This window comes from Notothenia coriiceps, unplaced genomic scaffold (assembly GCF_000735185.1).
Source record: "Notothenia coriiceps isolate Sejong01 unplaced genomic scaffold, NC01 NC01_scaffold00022089, whole genome shotgun sequence".
Taxonomy (NCBI): Eukaryota; Metazoa; Chordata; class Actinopteri; order Perciformes; family Nototheniidae; genus Notothenia; species Notothenia coriiceps.
The window spans coordinates 32007-53859 of NW_011354790.1; the positions used below are offsets into that span (position 1 = coordinate 32007).

General features: G+C 42.3%; 1 protein-coding gene across 1 annotated transcript in view; it reads right to left on the minus strand.

Annotated features, from left to right (window-relative positions):
* Positions 1–724: 724 nt before the first annotated feature.
* Positions 725–21853, minus strand: part of LOC104953673 (CD276 antigen-like) — a 25921-nt gene continuing 4792 nt past the window's right edge. Inside the window, exons 2-6 of the mRNA XM_010780644.1 lie at positions 18317–18408; positions 6988–7338; positions 4612–4908; positions 4528–4566; positions 725–864 (exon numbers count right to left, since the gene is read on the minus strand). Of these exons, the coding sequence (XP_010778946.1) occupies positions 725–864; positions 4528–4566; positions 4612–4908; positions 6988–7338; positions 18317–18395 (906 nt within the window). The 5' untranslated portion in view covers positions 18396–18408. The remainder of the gene's footprint in view (positions 865–4527; positions 4567–4611; positions 4909–6987; positions 7339–18316; positions 18409–21853) is intronic.

Genomic DNA, 21853 nt, shown 5'->3' on the forward strand with positions numbered 1-21853 from the left:
AAAATGTAATACTTTGGAAAATGCCGTTTAAAACTTTTTAATAGCCTTAATTTTCGCTAAATTGATTTATCAACTTTTAATACTTTTTAAGACCCCGCGGACACTCTGGTTAAGTTTCATTCATGGGTTTTATTCAACACCTAATATATGCCATTGACAAGCTCCTGCTGACCTAAGAGAGGGTCTATTATCAGTCTTTATTTCATGGGTCCACTAGAAATTATTTAGCAAAATCTCAAAATGCCAACAGTTTTCATCCTCTGTAATAAAATACAGAAAAACATACTATAAGGAGTGAAAACGACATGACATTTGAATGTGTAAGGAAACCAAGGGATGAAAAGGAAGCCACACTAACACAGAGGAAGCGAGCCAAAGCCACACAGACAGGACGGGGACTGGGAAGGAAATCTGGGATCCTCTTTCTGTGAAGCAACAGTGCTAACCGCTGAGCCACTGTGTTGCCAAGAGAAAAGCCACAGAATGCCAGATAGATAGTAAAATTCAGCAAAAAGCCTTCCACACCATGTGGGGTGATCTCCCTCCCCTTCAGCGAGTCCATCTCCCGCCTGTCAGGCCGTAGTGCCACAACTCCGAGCTCAGCAAACGTTTTCGTCTCCATCTTACTTTCTGTCACCCATTTCTCACCCCTCCTAACCCTGTCCCCCCAGCTCCCTCTCTCTATCTCCCTGCCTCATCTCTCTGTCTCCTTCCTTTCCTCGCTCTATATATCTCCATCCGCACACTGTTCACTGTAAATGCTGTGCCAGCAGAGAGATGCCGGGGAAATGGCGCCATCCTCATTGAGAGAGCAAGCAGACGGAGTGGGGGTGGTGCTGGAGGGGGTGTTCACAGTGACAGGCCCTGAAACCCGGCCATCAGACAACACACTGCAGTAATCACCCAGCTCCAGTAGATGGGATACACTGCTAAAGCTCCACATTCAGAAAAGGATGAGTCAAAAAATGATTGGATATGGACTCTTGATCCCCCCCCCAAACTCCAAGTACATTGTTCTTTTTTTGAGTAGAACAAAGTGGTCAGAATAGGCTGGAAATGTGAGGCAGTGGAAAGCATCAAGACAGGTGGAGGAGGAGGGGGAGGATGAGAGAAAGAAGGGCGGGTTGGTAGACACGTATGCTTGCCAGGAAAGCACACAGTTCATTCGAGGTCTGAAGCTGTTCTTTTCCATCATTCAACTATTCATTAATACCAGCTGTTCCTTAGAGTCTCCCTGCAGCTAAGCTTTGCTGCAAAATCTATCAATATCCCAGAAAAACACAAAAACACTCCCGATGCCAGAGTGTGGCTTAAACTGAGCAATGAACACATGAAGGCATTGAGATGTTATACAAATACACAAGGTCACATTTACAAACATAACCGTCCCTTAGAATGCATGATAGTGTGCATGTTGTTGGCAGTCTTCATGGGGAGGTAGTTCAATTGGCGGTGACTATAAAAGAGGTTAGAAGGACATGGATGACTTCACACAGGCTCTGCTGCGCTCAGTGTGAGTAAAGGGTTCATTTTCTCAAAATTAACCTTGTCAGACTCGTGTTCTGCCTGGGGGAGGTTTGTATTACTATTGCAATTTTTCAATCACAAATTGGGGAGAGTGTGAAATTTCCACAAGCTTCTTCACTCTCAACCTCCCCCCATCCCTGCGTCTCTCTATTTTTACTCATTTCTTATTGGTTTTTTTTCACTCTCATAGTCCATTTAGAATTTTAAGCATATTTCCCCCATTCTCATAATAGGCTTCTCCACTTCCTGAGTGCAGTGTGTGATGTGCTGTGCCCGTAAGTGTATGCAGCAAGCAAGTGTGTTCTCTATATCAACTGAAGCTCGGCACAATACACACTCAGCTACTCCAGCAGAAGAGTTTTTGCTGGGTCAAAATTAATTACAGAAGCTGTTAAGCACACACCAGCTGCAGTAAACAAATGCAAATACATTTTCTCTCCAAACAAACCCCCTTCTTTCGCGGCACATAAAAAAAACTGTAAATCCTTGGTGTGTTTACCAGCAACTCGGGCCATCAATGAGCTCTGCTGGCGCTCCCAGAGAAATTCCTCTTTTTCATGTATACCTAATTTCTGTAAATCGTGGTCACGAATGTTTTAATTGAAGGTTATCCAGTTTATGTGTGGATTTATGTCCCCTTTAAATGTGTAACTCGTCACACGACAGATGTAGATCCTTACTCTTTGGCCTGAAGTCTAGATTTCAGTCTGTTTTTCATCTTGGTACTTTCTTTGACTGCCACCATTCAAACTGATTCCTTTTTTTAAGTAAGAGGAACAGCAGGACCATGTTAAACGATAAAGACAATCAAAGCCTATATAAACGGCTCTAATATTGACTATTAGCACTGCAGCTAGTTACTTTTCACTATAAATTGCCATCAAATTGAGAAAACTGTTTAATTTTCCCACTGTCAAAAGTGACATCTTCAAATGTCAGCTTTTGTCTGACCAACTGGTTATATTCCAAAGATACTCATGTGTGACAAATGCATCGAATCCCTATTTTTAAGAAGGCAGAAACAGAGAATATTTGCCCTATTTAATAGAATAATCAACTGATCATTGCAACTTTATCCGTCTCCTTTAAATGCCAAATTGTGTGCAAGAGTCTCCCACTGGAATAATCGGTGAATGAATGAAGTCTTAACGCAAATGTCAACAACCCGTCTGTCTTCGTTATTATGATCCCCATTAGCTTCAAAAAATGTATCAATTACCAAAGCATTGGAACTCAACTCATCATCACACTTTACAGTGCTTTTCACAAGTTGAGCATGTTCATATCATTATTTTATTAATTTGTCCATGACATGTTTCAAATAAATGTTTATATCATACCCAAAGTCAACGATGCAATTGCATCAGAATTACGATCCGGCCTATATAAAAGCCATTTAAGTGAACGTGATAAGGCAATGCAAGTGTTTCTCAATCAAATAAAACAGAAACGTTTCTGAAGTTTGAAATAAACGACGTGGTTACAGAAGAAGTGACCATTTTTTAAAAGAGAATGCTTCCAATCCATCACTCACAAAGAATTTGGACTCTTGTCGTTTCCCTTTAGTGTTATAACCACTCAAAGCAATTGTCACACTGGCTTTGAAGAGTTGCACGGGAGAATGGCTGTTATCCACATGGCACAGCAGGGCGCCCATACCGTGCTGACAAGTATACTTAACTGTTTATTGTTACTTTTATTCCAAAGACAGATGACAGACATTGGACTATGATGACACTGTTGCATCCCTGAAGACCAAGCATTTATGTTGTGCACTGAGAAGCCATCCAATAGTAAGATGATGTCATTCTGGTGTATAACTAAGAGTTTCTGCTATGCCACTGATCTCCATCAAGGGACCATTTTTTTGAATAAAATGTCAGGCTGAAAAGGTATGGAAGAATATCATGCAACTCTAACAGAGAGACGTGTGTACTGACAACCTGAAAACACAATAACTCAAGCATTGGCCGTATAAAAGGATTACATATTTTTCTATTTCAACCGAACCTGAAGTAGTACATCCATCGGGCAGGATCAAAGGGTAATAGCAGCCCCGGACCATTTTACCAGTCACCCTAATGTCATATTTCATTCCTACCATGTGTTTAATACCTGTCCACTGCCCCAATGGTCCCTCTGGTTAGCTTTGCTGTCTTGAAAGAGGCCAACCAAACTTTTAGAAAAGGCCACCCTGCAAACCTGCCCTGCCAATCGGCCATCCCGTCTTCAGACAGCACAGTCATTTCCCAGCCCAGTGGAGCAGCACTCCCTGACCTCTGCCTCGACCTCCGCCTCAACAGTCCGAGCTCCAACACCAGCTCCAGCCCAGAGAGCCGGCTCAGGCTACCTCTACTTATTTATGAGCCATTTCACACAGGGCTGCTCCCATTAGAGCCCCAGCCTTGGCCCACCTTACACGCCACTCTCCTTGCACTTAACACATATAATACAGCAGCAGGGCCAGGGGGACATGGGCTGTGGCTGAAGATGGTTTGTGGGATTCAGGGGACCATTAGACCCATTAGATGGTATTGTCACACCAAGTTCAAGATTAGAAACAGAGACATTAAAACATGAATCTACTTCCTGGTTAGCTAACACTTGCAATAAGCTGGTAAGAGACCGATCTTTCCCCCTAGCACAATTTTTGTATTACCCAAATTGCCTTTTGAAATATGTAATGAATAGCTATTTGACTGTCCCCCGGGAAATGATCACCCACTGATCTCACTTACCGATGCAAGAGAACTGATGGGTTATGCTCATTGAACTATAATTGGACATTTCATTATTTCTAATTCATTTCTTTGGAGCGGAACCGTAACTGAAACAGAGAGACTGAGAAGGACAAAGACAGTCTCTCCATAGCATAACATTTGACTGATGGATTGATTCACATAAGCATAGCAGACTATAATAAGAAACTATGTCTGAAAGTGAGATTAGTCTGAGCTGGTAACACTCAAACGCGGCAGGAAGCCAGTGAATATTGTTTACCTTGCACCAGAATGGAGCTGACATCGTTGACTGAAATGCCTGGAAGTTATTTATAGAGAAAGGGAGATGAAAACCCACACCCACCTGTGATTGTGACAAAGGCGTAGCCCTCCTCGCCCAGAAGTGGATTGATCAGTCCGCAGCTGTAGGTGCTGTTGGGCTCCAGCACTACTGTCAGCACGCTGGTCATCATGAACAACCCTTCCTCATTGGCCACCAGGGAAGTGGTGATATTGTCCGTCAAGTTGCGCCCGCCTCCATCCTGCCATATCACGTCTGCTTCAGGATACCCACCATAGGCCACGCAAGTTAGTGCCAACTCATCACCTGGCCGCAGGTTGGTTTCAGACACCAACGTCACTACAGGCTTGGAGTAAGGGGCTGAAAAAGGTAAGAAATAGAGAAGGAAAGGGTTGGATGGGGGAGAAAAAGAGGTATGGGGGGGGTAAAGATGGAGAGGGGGAAAAGGAGAAGCAGACACATAGTGAATTTAGTGAATTCTCTGCAGTGAGAGTCACCCTGGGAACTGTTTGACATGATTCCCATTAAATTCTTAATTATATTTAGGGAGCTTAGCATAACACAGTGCTTAAGATCCCACAGACACAGAGAGCATCTGTGGCACATCCTGATGCTGCATCCCCACACTCTCAACGCCACTTTCTCTAGAGACCCAAAGCTCTGAGACACTTTCAGAAAGGGAATACGGTGCAAGCCTGGGGGAACGAGGTGGGCAGGCCTAGGAGAAAAGTGTCAGGCGCAGAAATGTAAAACGACTCAGCCTATAGCATGGAAAAGAGCGAAGGGGTGTGTAGGTGAGGGGTTAGTTGTCCGCCTCAGCTGAAATCACGCTTCTTCAATCCCTTGAGCTGAAACATGAGTATAGAGGTGGCGGGGAAATAGGCTGCTGTATTCCCAGAACCAATCATTGCACAGCAAACAATGGGGTGGAGCTGAGGGCGAGATGAAATAAGTTTGACTGAGCTGATTTTTCAAAAGTGGACTCTCAACACAAAGACAGATTTAGCGTGGTACACACTAACTTCCCCAGCTGTCCGTTTGACTGACAGGCAGATTTCCATCAAGGGGCTCCTTTCATTTTCTTCCAGCACAGCTTCAAGGAAGACTACTAAGATAACTGTAAATGTTGGTTAAGCTATAAATCTAATGCATAAAAATGGAACCAATTTGTCACTGTTTGAGTCATTGTTTTTCCTTTCCCCAGCCAAGATGAAAAAATAGGCCCACAGTATCATTATAAATATATAAAAGGCTCCCAGCTGTGAAGGCGGGCAATCTAGTCACACAGCAGTGAAGATGTTAGTGATAGCTGATTGACTGTAACAACAGCTAATAATCAAAGTCAGCAGATATTGACCATGACAGACCACAATCAGCGCTTATTGAGCAAAACCACAGCAGCCCTGAGGAAACTGTTTATCACCTGCACATCTTGTGAAAAGACATAATCATAAATAACCTCCTCTGTAGGTAATTGAATAATAGATTGTATTAAGTGATGTTGGTGTATATGTGTGTATAAGGGCTGAGGTCAAATCACTTTCGATACAATCACTTCAAAGTGTGAAGTGAGCTACGATGCAAACGTTATTCAAGGTAACAGCATGACAAAAAACAATATATGTACACATCTCTGTGTGTGTGTGCGTGTGTGTGTGTGTGTGTGTGTGTGTGGTGTGTGTGTGTGTGTGTGTGTGTGTGTTGTGTGTGGTGTGGTGTGTGTGTGTGTTGTGTGTGTGTGTGTGTGTGTGTGTGTGTGTGTGTGTGTGTGTGTGTGTGTGTGTGTGTGTGTGTGTGTGTGTGTGTGTGTGTGTGTGTGTGTGTGTGTGTGTGTGTGTGTAAAATTATTTTTTAAATAATAATCTTTTAGTGCAAATCCTATATTATGAAAGACCCAGTTAAAATCTGTCTCACTGTCTAACTCGTGGTGCTATACTAAATTGCTATTTTCAAAGTAAAAGAGAATCATTTGAAGAAGTACATACATTTTAGGCTTTCATTATTTATTAACATTACCATCATTATGCTTCTTATATATTCAGTTCATCATTCTATGAAAAATGTCATACATTTTGTATTTTTTTTTAAAACATCTCATTGAGTGGTAGGACACTGAGCTTATTTATATATAAATATATATATATTTTTTTTTTTTTTTTGCTTGATAAAATATTGTGTTGATTATGAAAGAGAGAAATAATTCTAAATTATAATTAAAGTCAATCTTGGTGTTTGTTGATTGATTCCACAAGAACAATACAGATAAACATAGTTATATATATAATAAATGCATTGGATATCATTATTTGTCGATATGAAGCTAATTTGCAGTCATTCACTTGTAAGGAATGTTTTGTATCTATTTTCTACCTCCCTCTGGTTATAAATGTCCATGTGCATGTTCGTCTGTTTCCACAGGTGTCACGGAGCTTGACTCACCGGCCACCAGCAGCAGCAGAGCGGCGCTGCCGTAGTCCTGCACCCTGACGAAGCAGGTGTAGCTGCCTTCATCCGCCACCACCACGCTGCTCAGCAGGAGCGAGGCGTTGCCCAGGCCCAGCTGGACGGGCCACAGGCTGGTACGGTTGGCAAATCTCTCGGCCTGGTCTACCAGCTGGTCGCGCCCCTCCCAGTACCCGTGCACATTGCGTTTGGTGTCCGTCAGCTGCCAGAAGATGCTCAGATCGGACAAGTTAAAGGCGCTGGCGGGACTGAAGGAGCAGTTGAGAATGGCATCCCTGCCGTGCAGCACCACCACTGGCTGCTCCGGGACGTTCACTTCCAACATAGCTGTAAAGAGAAGAGGAGGACATATGAGGAGTGACAACACAATTAATAAAGAAAGTAAATCGCTGAAATGACTGTAACAATAGTTTTGCTGTGCGATAGAAAATGGCAGGTAAGCTGTCACAGAAAGAAATATATAAAAAATACACTTCCAAAATCCTTCTCGCAGTGATTTTGTCTCTGCAGTCTTCACTGTGTCAATCTTATAACCCATTCGTCTTCATGGTAGAGTAAAGTGTATCAGATACACTACTTGGCCCAGGTCTAGTTTAACCACACAGTATTCACTGAATCACAGCATTAATTCCGCATGCTGTTTTCAGATGTGACAAACTGACACATTCTCAAATTTGAATGTCTTTGAAAACAAAATCAATGCAGTATTTTGAAATCTATGCTGTGACTGCCTCAGAAGCATCCACTCTGTTTGTGCAGCATGGAGCGGGTGAGGCAGGATGAAGGCAGGAGTGAGGAGGGATCTGGAGGTAAGCATTAGGACTTTGTCTGTGTTCCTATAGGCTTTGCCTCCTGGCGATGGCTCAGCGATGGAAGCAACAACATCTGTATAGCTTTAGTGAGATCATTAGTTAAATCTGAAATAAATCTGTTTCTCGGTGAGGGGGGTGAACTGCAAACTGCAGCAAAACTCTTGAGTGTGTGCTTTTGTGGGAAAGAAAAGTGACTCTGCTTTGAACCAAATGCCTATTATTAAAGATTTGATTTGTTTCATTGGAGTATCTGCACACATCAGTACGTGTTTGTGTATGTAACTTCACAATTAGGTAATTCTAATTCAACTACAATATAACTTTGCCCCACCACATTTTTTGGTCAATGTTGAAATTAACTTTAGTTAGGAAAGACATAGACTATTAAATATGACTAATATTTGGCCATACTGCAAAAAGAGTACTTTTATTTTCAATAGTTCAAATATATTTGATGGTAATACTTTTTTTCTTAAGATCATTGAGTACGATGATGAATGCATGACTCTTACTTGTAAAATAATTTAAAAGGCTGCAGGCTACTGTTTAGCTGTCCTTGAGCGAGGCATTAACCCCTAAATCTCTCCTGCGGAGCTGCGGAGTGACAGGCAGGACGAGTGTGTGTGTGTGTGTGTGTGCGTGCGTGCGTGCGTGCGTGCGTGCGTGCGTGTGTGCGTGTAAGTATGTGTTGTTTGTCTAGACTAGCCCGAGAGCAAAGGGTACACTGCATAATCATTCTGGATTAGTAGCCATCTCAGGCAGTCCAGAGTACATCCATAGTATTCTCAGGAGTCAGCATTCTCCATTGATCCCCGTCCGCTCTTATACAACTCTGAGACACTCATCAGCATCACAGGGGAGACAAAAAAGCCAGTCGGCCCCAGGAGCAATGCACTCTTCTTTATGCTCAGCCTCTCTAATTGTTATAATCACAGTGGCATTTTAGCCTCCTCGCCCCCTTTTTGAGCTGTGTCTATCACACAGCCAGCGTCAATGTTCAATCACTTGAATGAGATTGGACTGATGTGGTGGTGCAATAATTACTCTCCCCTATTAACAACAAACAAGTCACTCATCTGAGAGGGTTCATACAGTATATGGATGGGTGTTTCTGAGTCAAGGCAAACCTATTTCCAATCACAATCAGCCTTTCCAAGTTAGGTAGCGTCTACACATCACATTAGGAAAGAACTGCTGGTCTGTAGGAACAGTGCCACCTATTGACTACACTTACAAGTGCAGAGACGTGGGACAGAAAAATGCAGATTGCTGTCCGAATACCCCATACGGCGCCATTGATTGGAGCCCAAATTGCTCAGAGAAAAATGAAATAGAAAGTATAATAATTGTGTAATAGAAACACTCTATATAGGTTTTGTCCCCTCACATATTGCATCTCATAAAACCAGAAAACCTCAGTGTGTTATTTTGAATGAGAATGTTGTGCCACAATTTCAACCAGGAACAATTCAAAGCCTCTATATACCAAACAATTGGCAGTCACAAAACAATTCTGTGACCCCCAGTGTGATGACAACAGAGCGCTTTTTCCTTTACTGTGATTACCAAAGCTCTTCTGGTGCTGTGGGGTCGTTTCAATCGTGAGTATTGTGCCCACATTCACTCAGCTGGGCTACAACCCGGGAAACAATAAAGAAGAGTTATCAGGGCGAACCGCGGCAGGAGCAGGCGGTGCCGGCATCAACAGGGCGAACCGAACAAATGTCAGCATTGTGTATTTACGCTGTCTTTGAGAGGTGGGTCAACCTTTGCGGTAATGAATAGGTCGCTGGTGTTTTTTGTAGGAGTGGAGGGGTCAGCGACAGCCCTCTTTGAGAAGTGCACATTTAAGGAGGAGGAGAGAGAGCAATTAAATCACTCCCCGAGCAGCCTGGGATGACTCACACTACTGAGTTCATACGGGAAGGGGGAAGGGAAACGGAGAGAGAGAGGCCGAACTCACACTTAAAGATAATATCTGGATACAAGCCAAGGTAGAAGCTGTGGTGGAGCCTCACACACTAATCCCTCAACACGGACCAAAGCCATGTCAGGAAGGAAAGAGATAGAAACTCCTCGTTCTCATTCCCCATCCCTTCCTCCCTCCTGCTCCTTCACTCACTGCTTCTTTAACCGGTGACCTACCACTGGCTCCGAGGCCCCGGGAGGACGCAGCTCTACACAGGGACCTTGTGTCGAGACACCGACCTGTGCTTGGAAAGAAAATTCAAGGGGAGGTATTTTGCGATACACCGAGGGGAGGGAATTAAGCAGGAGAGCAGAGGAAGGCAAGCAAGGCCGGCTGACGTCATGGAAAGCGAACATCTGATGTCCTATTCGTCAGAGGTGGAATACCAAGAGCCAGAGCCAATCAATGCGGCTGTTTTTGATCTGCTGCTGTTTACACCACACAGCGTGTTCTTCATGGCAGCCGGCCGTTTGATCGCCTCTCGACATGAAAAAACATGCATTCTCTGAAGAGACAAGTGTAAGCAGCAGAGGTTGAAGATCACAACACAAGTGGTCTTTGGTGAGGGGGCCGGGCTGCACCTTGTAGCCCTGCCTGTGGATTCTCCTGAGGGGTAAGTGGGGATCTCGCCTCTCCCCTTCTCCCTCTCGATACAGAGATGCTCAGAAGCCATAGAGGGCAGGCTGGGAGACGTCAGGCTGTGGGGATTTACACACTGCACTTTGTGTTTATGGGCCTCAGCTCTGTTTGAGTGCCTGCGAGACAGAGACGGGCACTTTCACAGCCGACATGAAATAAACTCATTACAGCCTTCGCGAGCGCTGGCAACGGGCCCTGCTTAGCAGAGAGGCAGAGGGCCGGCTGGAAAAAAGGCTTCTTCACACTGCTTTCAACTCCACCTTCAAAACCACGCACCACCTTGTCGCCACCAACACCTCCTTCCATCAGCTCTCCCTCAGGTGTGGCTTCTACCATGTTATTTGTATAGTGATGCTAGCTGGACTCATGAGGTGAGCATGGAGTGTGAGACGGAGACAGCGTGGGATGCAAGCAGACAGCAAATAAGAAGATCACAGCTTTTATAGGGAGGGTGCTTGCAGGGTGACGTGTAAGGCTGTTGGTAAATAAAATCCAGAGATATCTCACATCATCCTCTTGGCACAGACAGTAAGGAAAGAGCACACACCCACATGCACATACAGTAAACTGTTACACAAAATCAGTTAAAGGTGGGGTAGGTAATTTTGGAGAAACCAGCTTGAGTGCACTAGAATTTGAAAATACACAGCCGGAACAAATCTGCCACTTCCTTACAGAGCCCCTTCTCCAACACACACGAACGCGCACATGACCAATGAGGGCACGAGATAAGTTTGTGCACAGATGGAAGGCTGACAGGCAGGTAGGCCATCCAGTTACTTTAGCCGGGCCGTCTCAGATGATTGGTCGTGCTTTTTACAGCGCTACGGCTTCCACAGATTTTTATGGATTGGAGCACTTCATATCACTTCAGATATTCATTGCTATCGGGATGTTAAGAGCATTCCATGGAATATAACAAAAAGTGTATCTCGAGCCGGTTTCTCAAACTTACCTACCCCCACCTTTAATTGGAATACGAATATTTCTCTTCCCTGGTCGATATAGTGTTGTGATTAAAACAACAGGCATGTATGAATTACAATATTAACGTTAACTAAATAACTACATGACTTTATACAAACAATGCTAAAAAGAGGGTTGGGGTTGAATCACATCACATGTATTCTACTGTGTCCCTACTTTCACTAAATAGATCATATGTTGTGTTCATGGCTGCTTAATAGTTGTTAAAATCTGACTCATTCTTCTTTATATCTGTCATGTAAAGCAATGCAGCCGCAAACATCCGGCTAACATTTCTAATTAAATACCAAAAAGTAAACAACCAAAATAATGGCAAAAATGTGATCAAGAACCAAAAAAGTTATGAGCTTGGTGTCAACTATTTACAGTGTATTTAGCAGGGTTTTGGCGTTAGTTTAACTGAAACGTACTGATATAACAAAAAGGAGAACAGAGAAGTAGATTATGCTGCAAGAGTTTTTATGTCCTTTTTTCCTTTCCTTTTCCAGCTTTCTCTGCAAAAACTGCTCAATCGGAGACGGTTTAGAGTAGACAGATAACTGACATAAAATCAAGATTTTAATGGCTACATTTCAAGCCTAGAATACTCAAATGATACCAATTCAATAGCGATGACTTGAGAAAAAGTCTGTCTGAAATCCTTACTTTTATCATCAGTAATTTATCCTTAGACATGAGCCCAGCTAGAGCTACGACATGCTCCAGTGGAGGAGAGTTTGTATCAAACTGTTGATCTTTGCAAAATGCTCCCAGCTCATCCCTTCTGGGAAAAATATACTCTTGCATTTCCAAAAACTAATCATGCTCATGCCAGAAATGATCAGTTCTGTTTGAGTGCATGTCAGCTTTTTAAATGATGGTTATTTCATTTCTGCTGTCGTTTATTAACTAGGGAGAAATGGTTTTGCACTTTGTGTAGAAGCAGTAACAAGTGATTAGACATGTATTATCCACTGTGCAATGGATCGGCTCTATCTTTGACTGTGCTGTTTGAAAAAGAAACACGTAACAGTACAAGTTCTACATAGCTTTGGATTTAATCAGAAATAAAAATCAGTTGTAAAAGTATCATTAAACTCGAAATAATATCCTGTCTTGCACACACACCCTCCCAAACACAATTTCATGCAGAAACAGAGACTCACAGGCTAGAGAGCGCATTGATATTCCACACCTGTATGACTCCTGACAGCTCCACAGCAACACACTGTCTGAGGAATTGGACACAAGGTACTCTGACACTACAATGGAGACGCTGTTACAAAGCTGCTCTGGAGCAGAGAGGTTCCCATCAGCATGACCAGCAACAGCCAAATACACACAAATACACAAATGTACACAGCGCTAGCACACAGGCTGGCACACACACAAACACAGCTATCCATCTATCTATCTGTATCTACTGTATCTATCTATCCATCTATCTATGTTTGAACTGCATGGTACAGCTCTATTTCAATTGCTAGCTCTTTTTTGGTTTCCATTAGGATAAATTGTGGATTGCACCTGGTGAGTAATACTTTTTCAGTACCACCTCAGCTGAAGGTACAAATGGAGCTGAGCCAATACCAAAAGGTGAAGTTAAAAACAATGCAGACCATTGATTGGTCAGAAAGAGTCTTAGCTTGTAATGAGACATCCTGCACAAAGCAATTGTTTTTAATAGTAAACTACTGTCAGTGCTGACGTTCATGTGTTTGGTTGCCGATTAATTAGGGAGTCTCCTGTTTAAATGGCAGTTTCCAGCGCTATTAGCTACAGACAATAGCTGATCATCCCGTCTACACTGATAGGGTACGATATGCAGTGGGAAACAGATCCTGAAATCCCCTGGTTCTAAAAGTGAGTCGCGTTGAGTAGAGCCGTACCAAGTGGGGGGAACATGACTTTTAGTCAATTCATTATAGTCAATAAAAAAAATTGGAAAGTGATTGGTCGATTTACCTTTTTCATGCTGAGTGACTTATTTTCCAGGAATCTTACAAGCACATCCAGCATAGGCTTTAAAGTGGTGCTTTTTATGATTCATTCATCTGTCTTTTAAATCAACTCATTGATTAGTCCAAAATATCATAATGCGTTTTAGTCAACTAAGATGCAGATGCTTTCAGATGCAGTTCATATATCGATCTTGAGAACACATACACACATACATTTCAACATGCAATTTAATATCAAATTCTGGGCAACGTCACTCCAACTTGACTCCCTCCAATATCACTACAACCTCACAGAGAATGGCACCTCACAGCTTCTCCTCAAGAAGTACAAAATGGTGATGTTCAATAACAGAGAGTGAATAGAGCTATTTACACAATCTGTGTGGAGTCATTTGTTAAACACCATATGTACACCTGTTTTAAAAAGGTACGTCTAAAACCCTGCTGAAAACTAATTTGGAGGAAGTATCAATAGGATTTCACACATAAGGAAAGTCAAGCACTAGCACTGGAGGGGCAATATTGACACGGCAAAGTAAACAGGTGCAATACTAACAGACTGCAATAGCATTAGGGTGAGAAGGAGAAGTCTGCTTTTACAACACTGCCCCCTTCTGTTGAAGAATGTGACTTCAGCTCTACACATTTCCAGCCTGGACATTTTGCAACACCAGAACATCAAAGGCTTTTTGCTCAAAGGATCTTTGAGCCCTTTCATACCGATTATTCTTATGATATATCCAATCCCGGTAAAAAGTCTCAGGGGAAGCTAGCTTTTGATTTCATGGTGTCAGGAGCAGATGTAGATGTCCATTTGGAGAAAAAAAAATTAGCATTGGGAAAATATTAAGCGACTGCGTCCATAGTAAGCATGATTTGTTTGGAAATTAGCAATCTCAAAAACAGTCTGTGAATTAAGCAGCGTTTCTTTTGAAGAGGCCCAATATGGATGAGATTAGGTGACACTTAAAGCCTTCTGCGGTGTGCAGGGGTCACTTTCAACATTAAGCTGTGAACATAATCTCTCCTTTTACCATTTCTGCTGCAGGGACTCGTCATAGAGTGTGAGTGCCCTCACTCAGGGAGATACAGGTGATGGCAGATAGGGAAGACAAGGACTCTGACTTGCTTATTTTCAGCCATGTCATAAACAAAATGGGTCTTTCTATTTTCCCTTTTTTAGCTCTATTTCTTGCTCACTATCGCTGCTCGCTCTGTCTTGCTTCCTTCATAGATGTGCGCCATCTCATATCCTGTCAATAAGCTGTTAATGGGCTCCGGCAGTCAGATAATAGGGCCGGCTAAAGGACAGTGGGCTGATAAGGACTAGCTTCTGGCTTACGAGCCTGAGAGACAGCGAGCCTTTGATGAGCAGGAGGCTGGTGAAGAAACGAGGCAGAGCGGGGGAGTCTCACAAGGTATCAGGGAGTCAAGAGGTCAGATCTGAGTTGAGTGCAGTTGATTTCTCATAATGGCCAGCTACATAGAGTGTACACTATGAATAACAATTTTAATACTTTGTGTATCTAAGGGGAAATAGGATTTTTTGACACTTGCTCCATTATTAGAATCAAATAAAATAATAAAAAAATAAAATAAATAATACTATAATAAATAAATGAAACATAATAAGTTCATGTAAGTGTTAAAAAATAAAGAATACAAAAAATAACAGCCACTATCAGAGAAAAGCACGTCTTTTTATATTCTAATGAGGACAGTGTTTTCCAAATGCTGCCTTATACATTTTGTTTAGCTCTTTCACTGGTTCATATCCTGCCTCGTGGTTCCATGCACCAGATGTGACACGAGGTTAAACAGGGGTTAGTTGGTCGCCAGCTGTGCGATGTCTCGATGACAGAGCCCCCGGCCCTGACATCACAAACACCGCGTCACCACAGCCTCACTCTGGAGGTGGGTGTCTCCCAGTGTCAGCTGCTGTGAAGCTTTCTCAGCAACTCAGTAGCTGTGATGCTTTCCAAGCACAGATCAGCATCATTCATCACAGCCCACTAGGCACACAACAGACCCACATATGGCTCTGGGCCCCTCTTCCCCTCCAGAACTGCAATCTCGGCATATTAACCGTATCAATTTTTTAACGATTCCCACAAGGCAGCATTTTGAGGACTTGTTGAAATAATCATGAGGTGCTTGTTGGGTAATGCACTCTGTTTCAATGAGCGCACTGTGAGAAAAAGAAGAGCCGGGGAACGGTGAGACAGAGGCAAGCCAACAGAGACTGGTGATTATGTATGCATTGCGGCGAAACCAATCTTTGTTGAGCCTGTCCTCGATTGTTTTTAAAAGGATACTTCACTTGACGCAATCAAATTAGCAAGAACATCACTGATATGGGGTAATAACCCTAAATTGAATTTCAGCGCAGACTAAAGTGTCCCCTCTCTGCAAAATCAATTGCTGTGAAGAGAAAAGGAGGACAGGAAGAGGGCATTCATAGTTAGCAGACCTTTAAAAAGTACACCAGAGATGCAGGCACGAGCGGGCTATTTTCACGCTCTGCAGCCCTGCCATAATGTGGGCCTGCCGACTGCTATGCTAGATGCAATCTATCCAATTATGCTAATTAATTTGAATTACCTTACAGCTCCCATCACTGCGAGTGAAATCAGGTCAGCTTTCAATTCTTTTGCATTTGCGTGAATACAGTTCTCGCTCATTCTTTGGGTGCTAAGAGCTGCACACAGGGAGCTCTGGCAGCCTGGTGGCTGTGCTAACTGAACACAGAGTACGACAACAACAAGCAATTAGCTAGACAGCCTCCTGTTAGCTCTGCCACTGTCTGACACTGTGCTGGAGTGAGCCAAAGATGTTACTGTACACAGCTACTGTTGTGAAGCAGTCATTACTGCACATATTCATTGTAGATTCAAGAATTTGCTGACGTTTATTAACACTTTGGGTTATAATAAATGCGGTACAAATACACCTAAGCATCCAGTAGAGTCAATGGTCAAAGCTGATTGGTGGAGCATATTTTTGTATCCCTTCTGCTTCCTTAATAGTGCATTTAAGCACAAAATCAACAACCCCTCACAGTCAAGCCTCTTCACCGCTGCAGTGACACAACAGCTGTGTATGAGTAACATCAGGGAGAGGTTTCAGAGAGAATGATCCATCATCTGACTAGTGAGTCAGGATACAGCTGGTAGCTACAGAGGCGATGTTACTGCGTCGGGATGACAGTGTTGTCATGCACTGTCCTTGTGGTTTTTTCTTTTACAAATACTTTTCTCACGACAGGAAGTGTGTTGGCAGAGACCACAAAGTGTAATAGTGTCTACTGATATGGGCACTTGCAGGAGTTATCGAGCAATGACAAGGCTGAATACAAGGAAGATTACAGCCAGTAATCCCAGCGAGGGAACTGGAGACCTAGGAGAGCCTGACTCATATCGACAGAGACACACACATATTCAAACACAGCTGCTCTTATAACTATACAAGTCTGTAGGGTTTTTGTTTAGGGTGCCCACAGAAGCAAAACACGGTTGGTTATAAATCAAAGGAAAACCAAATTGACCTTTAATTATTCATCAAGAACATTTCTGCTGTCCTATACTGGTAAAACAAATAGAAATACGTTGTCACCAAAACACATTGTCTTTGTCTCTCTTGCTCTGAAAGAACCTGAAAGTCTTTGGAAGCTGTTTGCACAGTTCAAGTTACTAAATGAAATAAGCATGGTGTTTTTGTTTCATCATACAGTGTTACAGACTATAGAATCAAACTAGACTCCAACTAATTCACTTAGTGCTCCAGTTAGCAGAGAGAAACTGAATCAGTGTGTGAGCAACAATAGCCCATTACCCGTGAGTTAAAGAGCTCCATCAGTGCCCGACACCTCCTCCTCTTCCCCCCCCCGGTGAGAGCAGCGAGTTAGGCTCCGGATGCCGCACAGCCGGTAATGAGCAGGCTGCGGGGCCATTTGTGCTGGGAGAGAATAGGTCCCTAATGAACCACTGAAGACACTTAGGTCCACTGAGTCAAGATTGAAATGTGCCACTGATGGCCGATAGGAGGTTGTGTCAGCTCAACCAGAGAGCCGAACAGGCAAAAAATAGCTCTTTTTAAATGATGGCATTTTGGATGATATAAGTTCTTTGTGAACTTTGTGGGTTTGTCAAAGTAAGTTCATTTTTGGAGAAACCCTTAAAGGCTTTCTTACTCTTTCTTCTTCAGGCTATTTAATAATATAAAACATTATCACCTACTATGATATGTGTCAGCAACACAGCAGTTGGGACATGTGTGGTGCTAAAATATACACTGTTGATCCAACTTTTGACATGCCAAATGTATTTTCTTTTATTCACCGTGTCTCGAGACGCGATCAAGCCCGTACAGGCTATTTGTCTTGTTTTTATGATGACACAAGTTCTTCCTCGAGCACCATTTCTATTGAAGTCAAACTTTTGAGTGTGTGAGTTATGAATCCTCAGTTGCAACATCAACCACAGCGCTGCTTCCCGGTGTTATAAATATAAGACGATGAGTTCCCCACACTCCCTGAGTCAGAGCAGAAAAACTGCACTTCTGGCACTTTTCATCGAGGGCCTCACCCAAGCCCAACGCTCCATTCCTCACCTGTCTGCAAAAGGTCAAAGCTATTCTGTTTTACAAGCTGAATTATTGAAAACATATAAAAACTCACAGCCATATAATAGGGTAAAATTGTCTTTTACTACCTGAGAAACGACATCTATATAAATAAGAAAATGTTTTTGTGGTAACTTTTCTGGATTGATGAGAGTTTAAACATTTATAACTTTCAAACTTTCAGCACATTATTGTTGGGAGTTGCCTCATTTAAACTGTTGTTTTGCCCAGTGAAGCCTTTGAAGGGGGAAGACTAATAGGCTCTGCAGGGCGTATTGTTTAACAGGCAGAGGCATTTATACTGCGGTGACTCTGGTCTAACGGGGTTAAACACCCACCCATAGTTTGGAGGGCCATCATCGCGGTCAGCAGGAGGGACAGCATGGTCTTCCAGGGTGGATTCAATCTGCAGATCATCTCAGACACAGCTCTGCAAGGGGAACAAAACACAGACATCAGAGGAGGAGGGCGCTTGTAATAACACAGAATACACAGAATAGTACAGAAAAATAAAAAGATCTGTTGGTGAAAGACAGAAACAGACAGGGTGTGTTCTGTTCCTGTGTGTGGTCTCTCAAGTGGGCGGGGTTTCAGACAATCCAACATATTTTATGGAGTGCAGGCTTATTTAAAAGTTAGATATATTAAATCTTTGTCTGAACGTGACTGTCAGACGTTTCTCGTGCTTGCTCAAGGCTCTTCTCTTTCAGAAAGCTGTGAAGATGAACAGGGACTTCCAAAATGACAGGACACAGCCAAGTCATTCTAGACGGAAAAACACTTTTTTAGGAGTGAGGAGATACAGACAAAACATCCCCTCTCTGTCTACTTCCACTCTACCACCCATAACATATTCATGAGTTGATATTCTTGGAGAGTTTGGTAGAGGTCAATATTTGCATTTGTATTTGGCATTTCACAAACAGTACTTTTATTATAGGCAAAACTGGAAGTATGTTTTCTTTCATTTACATGAAGTCACTGTTTTACAGGCTTGTCAGCTATTATAAATAATTGGGTAAAACGAAAACACGACAGCTAAATCGAAAAGCAAATTCAGTGTTGCATTTCCAGTGTCCATGTTCTCTCACAGTATCTTCTGGGATGAATGCAAATATTTTGTTGGTAAATCTCAGAGCAATAAGACCACTGATAAATATGCAATAGAAGTAATGGATCACCTAGATTAAGATGGTTTTAAGTCTTAGCCCTTAGATGCATAAGTGGGTCTTTTTTGACCCGGTGAGGTGGTTTTCTGAGAGTATCTTTTTAATTACATTTTTTTATCATTTCATATTCCAGCTATTCCTCAAAAAACATCATGCCATTCAAATTTTAAAATTTACATTTTAAGAAATTGTAGTTTTTTTTATTTCTACCCCAAGCTTCCATAAGTGATCAAAAATGACCCGCATGCATTTTTTATGGAATTTCGTTTTTTTTCAAAATGTAAAAAAAATTTCTACAATTATAAATAGTGAAAAAATAAATATAAAATATTTCAAATGTGAACCAAAATATAATACTAAATATTATACAAGTGATTTTTCTTAACCAAAATGACAAAAAAAAAACATATTATTCGAAATAAAAACACATATTATTCGAAACCAATGACATTTATAACCTGTACAAGAAAAAGAGGAAGATAAAAAAGAGAAATGAATAGAGTTCTCATGAGAAATGAGTACAATCAGGAAAGTACTGCTGTGGATGATGACAGCAGCCACATGTAAAAATGTAGTGTGAGTATCTAAAAATAAGGCCCTCATACAAAAATCTAAATAAGTCTAGGCTATTATATTTACACCATTTAAACTTGCCAGCAGGCAGGCCTTTTTGTCAGACAGGGATCTGAAGCCTGTATTCATCTTCGCTCTCACCTGTTCTGCTCGGTATAATTGCTGTTTTTGTCATGAGGACCGGTGGCATTGAGTAGGGCTTCAGTTTTCCCGTCGGAAACAGCGGTCTGACGAAGGAAATATTCTAAATATAGCAAACACTTAAACTGATATTGATTTTTTTAGGAGGGCTTTTCTTTCCCATAGCTGTAATGTTTTGCTGCCGCCCCCCCGCACACAGCAATACATTGATTTTCTACTGTGTACAGTGTAGGTTATACAGTGACTATGGTTAGGTAACTGACACAACACTACTTCAAAACATCCAAACTATCCCTTTTAGCAAATGGGTCACTTCTCACTTGTTAAACCTTCCAATAAACATATTTTGAGAAAGATTGTATGGCCATTCAAACAATTGGATATCTTTATTGTGTTGGAATGTGGTGAATACCCTTAAGGTGAAAAGGATATGAGCAACAGCTTCCTGTCAATAACATGAGATGTCTTAGCACGACACACATGGTTCTGCTTCCTTTCCATGAGTTATTCATATTCTCATGTATCACAATTCTTTCAATTCCTCTTTAAATACACAGGAAACAGTGTATGTGCCCTGAGACGTTTGAGAGGCTGAAAGAGGAAGCACATGGTTGATAACAGCTCCTTCTATATTTTTATATTTGAAGTTATTCTGATGGCAAATGTTTTGGTTTGTAGCAGCAATAGATATCGATAGCGACAATTGGTGTAGGATATGTTTTGCCTTCAGCCCATTCTTCTTAGCACCAGTGTTTCAGATTGTGTGTGTGTAGGGCTGCTTTCCTCTTAGTGAGGGTGACATTTTCAAAACAACCACTGGGTGTCACTACATTTCAAATCATATACATAACAATGGGAAAACTTAAAGTGCACCTATCATGCTATTTTTAGGCAATAGGCAGGGTTACTTTGTAAATGTAATTATTACTGAATACTGAATACATGGCTCTGAAAGTAATCCGAATACAGTTACAGTTACGTGTCTTAAAAAAGTTACGTATTCAGATTACTTTTAGAATACTTTTGGAAAACTTTCTTTTTCCATAACAGATGGGTATGTTTTGGTGAACAGGAGACACGTATTTTACTGTTTTAATGGCTTATCAAGAGCACAATCAAACACGACATGGTGTCATTCTGGACAGCTCCCTCTCATTTGCACCCCACATAAGAAACATCCCCCGGACTGCATTCTTTGGACTGTCTTAAACCTTTCCTTCAAATATTTTATGAATTGTAAGGTTTCCTTGGGTGCTTTGAAAGGTGTCTCTAAATAGAATGAATTATCATTATTATTATCTGAAACGATTTAATAACTTTTTTTACTTTTTCCAGTCACTTGCCCGACGCATTCAGCAGCAGCAGGCCATTCACTCATGTGGGTATCGTGGTAGTGTAGGGGCTGTATGAAATACGATAGTGTTTCTGTGGGGTTGGGCGTAGTTTTTCACATAAAACCGCATTTGTGGGATGCGCGCGTTGTTGTGGAGGGGAAATTGCATTTCATCGCGATGAAGAAAGGTGAGGCAATCACGGAGTCGTCCCAACCCAACATTCCGCCGCGGTTGCCTTTTGTGAGCACATTGTCGCCAGCAAATGGCCATGGTAGTCTATGGTGTTTAGTTCATTGACAGTCAAGTCGAGCCGCGAATATAAACTGTTCATGCTCATTAGACTAATTAAGAAGCAGTTTGGCACTCACTGGACGGGTATGAAACCTTTGGGGGAGATAACCTGTAAGGGTTAACGACCGTGTGGTCGAAAGCAGTGTCTTTGGCGGGGGGTTTACATATAAATAATGGACCGGGTGCGTAGACACTCATGCCGCACGAGGGTTCGTGAAAGAGACCTCTCTCTCCTCTCTCGTCTTCTCTCCTCTCTCTCTCTTCTCTCTCTCTCTCTGCTCTCTCTCTCTGCTCTCTCTCTCTCTCTCTCTCTCTCTCTCTACGTCGCACAGACACTCCGGGGCGGGGGCGTGCGTCTACATTGCCT